The sequence below is a fragment of the Sinocyclocheilus rhinocerous genome, unplaced genomic scaffold, assembly GCF_001515625.1.
Source record: "Sinocyclocheilus rhinocerous isolate Xijiao unplaced genomic scaffold, SAMN03320098_v1.1 scaffold1931, whole genome shotgun sequence".
Classification (NCBI taxonomy): Eukaryota; Metazoa; Chordata; class Actinopteri; order Cypriniformes; family Cyprinidae; genus Sinocyclocheilus; species Sinocyclocheilus rhinocerous.
The window spans coordinates 101,957-106,240 of record NW_015662696.1 but is presented as its reverse complement, the minus strand read 5'-3'; the positions used below and the strand labels follow the sequence as shown (position 1 = coordinate 106,240).

At 41.2% G+C, this 4,284-nt stretch overlaps 1 protein-coding gene across 1 annotated transcript in view; it reads left to right on the top strand.

Annotated features, from left to right (window-relative positions):
* The window catches only part of pggt1b (protein geranylgeranyltransferase type I, beta subunit), a 17,986-nt gene that overhangs the window by 1,834 nt on the left and 11,868 nt on the right, over positions 1 to 4,284 (top strand). The window contains exons 2-5 of the mRNA XM_016538357.1: positions 2,287 to 2,458; positions 2,590 to 2,657; positions 3,472 to 3,623; positions 3,703 to 3,835. Of these exons, the coding sequence (XP_016393843.1) occupies positions 2,287 to 2,458; positions 2,590 to 2,657; positions 3,472 to 3,623; positions 3,703 to 3,835 (525 nt within the window). The remainder of the gene's footprint in view (positions 1 to 2,286; positions 2,459 to 2,589; positions 2,658 to 3,471; positions 3,624 to 3,702; positions 3,836 to 4,284) is intronic.

Below are 4,284 nucleotides of genomic sequence, written 5' to 3'. Positions count from 1 at the left end.
CCTCCTGTCTGTAAGCAGACTCGTCTCCATCCTTGATGAGGCCGATGACTGTAGTGTCGTCTGCGAACTTCAGGAGCTTCAGTGGCAGAAACGCGCTTTTATAGTCCCCAGTGCAGTTTCATACATCTCTAGACTTTTTAAAGGAGAAATTAGTGTAATTAAAGGAGAATTGGGAGATATAAACTCGCAATTGTGAGAAAAATGTCGGAATTGCATGTTTATATCTTGCAATTCTGAGAAAAAAAATGCCAAAATTATGAGTTACAAAGTCGCAATTACCCTTTTTATTTTTTATTCAGTGGCAGAAACGCGCTTTTATAGTCCCCAGTGCAGTTTCATTCATTTCTAGACTTTTTAAAGGAGAAATTAGTGTAATTAAAAGAAAAAGACCTCCATTGAACAAACAAAACAAGCCCTGCAATTTAATAAAAGAACATATATTATACAGACACTTATTGATTACATAATTTAATAACTTTCAATAAAACAGTTGCAATGGTTGTGTAAAAGCAGTTTTTGTTGCACTTACACAGTTCTGACCAGCAGGCGTCACCAGCGCGTGGCGTTTCGAGCGCTTCGAATCAGTGAATCATTTTGCCAAGCAATTGATTCAATAGATTCGAAGCTTCAAAAAGGCTCGTTTCTCCCATCACTAGGGCTAGTTTTAAACTTTTGATCTCTGGTTGTTCAGAGTTTGACCTATTGCATAAATTATACTTGAGCTAAATACGTGTATTTAAATGTTTTTCTTATTTGATATTCTACCAGTGATAAAACTCTAGTTTTGAGGAGCTCCTGAGATATTTGCATAAAATGTTTAAAAATATATTTATATACATTTATTTTCTACCAATATGTTTTTTTGTATATATTTAAAATATATATATATTTTTTTCCAAAACATCTAAAAATATATTTTGCCCTCTGTTCCAATTCAAGAAAATACATTCACATATTTCATATTTAAAGAAAAACTTAATTTGTTGTCTATAACGTGTGAACATATTTAAAAAATATAAAATATATAAAAATGAAACATTATTAACTATAACTAGCTATAAATCTAAGTTTGATCTCTAATAGACTTTTCCATCCATGTTTGCATTTAATGTAATTGTAGGCTAATGTAAGATTGGAAAAGTATTTCCTTGACCCTGAAATACATTTTGAAATCTATTTTGGTATATGAAGGTTAAAACTAATTACTTTGTTTCCCAGGCGGCATATACAGTCGTGTTCAGAATTATTATTACCAAGGGTGCCAATAAACTCATAGCAAACTCATTCTCTGCCAGCAGGAGGCGCTGTTGGAGTGGTAGAGATCAAGGTTTCCCCGGTAACGGCTGTACACAAAGCAGCTCCGCTCACAAACACTGCTTTATCAGACATCACATGCAAGATCACATGAAAATGACATCCAATTTACTGAAGACAGTCGGTTTCCTTCAGAAATACCGTGATATAAAAACACCCGCACTCAATGTATGGGAAACACTGTAGTCTCATAATTGAAGTGTAAATTCTGCAGTTTGTTGTAGTTCTTGAAAAGGGATTGAAAAACAAAATATCTCTCTTTGGACTGGACTTTGAGATTTGTAATCTTTTTTATGCCCAAACATACACACTACACGCTGACTATAATTCAAAAAGTGAAAAAGCATAATAGGACCCCTTTAAAATCATTTGTCGTATTGTATAATTAAGAGCTCATATTAAAGAGCTGATTTTGTAGTTACATCATGGCCATAAACTATGTTTTTAAAAACTTCTAGAGAGAGGAATATAAGACTTTAGGGCATGTTCCTTGTCTTTTATTCCTGCTGTAATTAAATTAAAAATGTCCTGGAAAATGATGGCTGCTTTAAACCGTGTGTATTGTGGAAAACACTACACAGATACACTTGACCAAGCACAGTGTTCACGCAGCTGGCTGTAAAACGTTGTTTGGTGGTTTTGATCAGTGTAGACGGCATTGAATTGTATGTGGATGACAGCGAGGCTGTGAGGGTTTCTTTCTGAACTGTTTTATGGATTTTTCTGTCTACTGAAAGTCTTTTGGAAGGATATTTCTTCAGCTGATACATTGGTATGTTGTTAAACAACAGTATAATCCATTAAACGCACTGTACTTCAGCCTCGTTTTCATTAACTCCGTCCTGACTGAGCACATCAGTCGTCTGTCTGTACATTTACTCTTCATGAGTCTGGATTTACACATGAGCTGACTCGTCTAATGAATCGCCTACAGTCCGTTTATATTCACGACTGGTCTGTTTTCACTTAAAGCGCTGTTGTTTGACAAAAGGACCAAACTCAGCTGTGTGTGTTTTCCTCCGCAGGTTGACTATCGTGTTCTTCGCTCTGTCGGGTCTCGATGTTCTTGATGCTCTGGATGTCGTGGACAAGCCGGGTTTAATTGAGTGGATTTATTCCCTGCAGGTTCTTCCCACCGACGACAGTGAGTCTCTCTTTATGTGCTTCACAGGCTCGTCTCATTGGGCTCTTCAGTGCGTTTGCTCTGAGTCTGTAAGCTGTTTGTGAAGCGCTTCTTGCCGTGTCACGCATGTTCTCTCTTCTCTTGATGAACAGAGTCTAATCTCAGTCGCTGTGGCTTCCGCGGATCCTCACACATCGGCGTTCCCTACAGCAGCTCGAAGGTAGCGGGATATTCTGCTTGTTTCAGGATGAGCGTCTCCAAACTCGCTTTGAGCTCTGACTTGCCTCAACACACCTGGAAGTGTCTAGTGTGCTAGTTAGAGCTTGACTAGCTGGTTCAGGTGTGGTTAGTCGGGGTTGGAGCTGGACACACCTGTTGTAGGACGCTTGACACACAGCAGAGGGCAGCGCTGACCGCTGAAGAACCGAATCTGAGTCCAGTACTGAGACTGAATCTCTGTCACTTCTGAACTGCAGATGATCATACAGCAGCCTTTCACACCCGGCCACAAGATAAAGCATTAAAAACATCTTAATCAGAGCAGAAACTCTTAAAATCATGAAGTTGGGGCATTAAATGTCACATACACTGCAAAAAATCTAAAAAACAAATCTCTTCCTCAGTATCTCTGTCTTATCTAAACATCCTTTAATCAAGAAGATATGAAGTTTTCTGAGAAACTGATCAAATGAAGTGAGTTTATGATTAAAACATTAACAAATATCTGCCAGTGGGGAATGAAAACCTGTTTCACTTTGAATGAAGTTGATTTTTGTGAGGCCACGGACAGATTTTTGTTTTTGTTTTGTTTTGTTTGATCAGTTTCTTAAAACAAGACTACATATCTCTTGTTATTTTTGCTTCTCCAGTAAATGTAGTTTGGTTTATGAATCTTTATAATCTTTATAGTGTGATCAGAAGGTACAAGAAGTTATTCCCGTATTCTAGTGTTTGCTAGCAGAGATGTTCAGACATTAAGCTAGTGTGTTTGTTAGAGATCTGATGTGTATGAGCGTGTGCCTGTCTCTCCGCAGGGCCCCGGGGCTCCTCACACGTATGACAGCGGTCACGTGGCCATGACCTACACGGGCCTGGCGTGTCTGGTTATTCTGGGAGACGATCTGAGTCGTGTGGATAAAGAGGCTTGTCTGGCGGGACTGAGAGCGCTGCAGCTGGAGGACGGCAGGTTCGCTCTCGCTGGAGTCGCGTGTCGTTAGAAAAGCAGGTTTCAGTCTCTAAACGTGCCGCTGTCTCTCTCCCTGCAGTTTTTATGCTGTTCCTGAAGGAAGCGAGAACGACATGAGGTTTGTGTACTGCGCCGCCTGCATCTGCTTCATGCTGGACGACTGGTCAGGAATGGACTGCCAGCGAGCCATCGATTACATCCGGAGGAGCAGCGTGAGTCCCGCACTTCCTGTCCACTTTCTGGGAGACGATCTGAGTCGTGTGGATAAAGAGGCTTGTCTGGCGGGACTGAGAGCGCTGCAGCTGGAGGACGGCAGGTTCGCTCTCGCTGGAGTCGCGTGTCGTTAGAAAAGCAGGTTTCAGTCTCTAAACGTGCCGCTGTCTCTCTCCCTGCAGTTTTTATGCTGTTCCTGAAGGAAGCGAGAACGACATGAGGTTTGTGTACTGCGCCGCCTGCATCTGCTTCATGCTGGACGACTGGTCAGGAATGGACTGCCAGAGAGCCATCGATTACATCCGGAGGAGCAGCGTGAGTCCCGCACTTCCTGTCCACTTCCTGTCCACTCGTCCTCTCCTGATGCATTATTAACTTCTGTAAGCGAATCCTCACGATTATCCAGAAGCACAGTCCGTTATTCCCGCTCTCAGCTGACCTCATGACC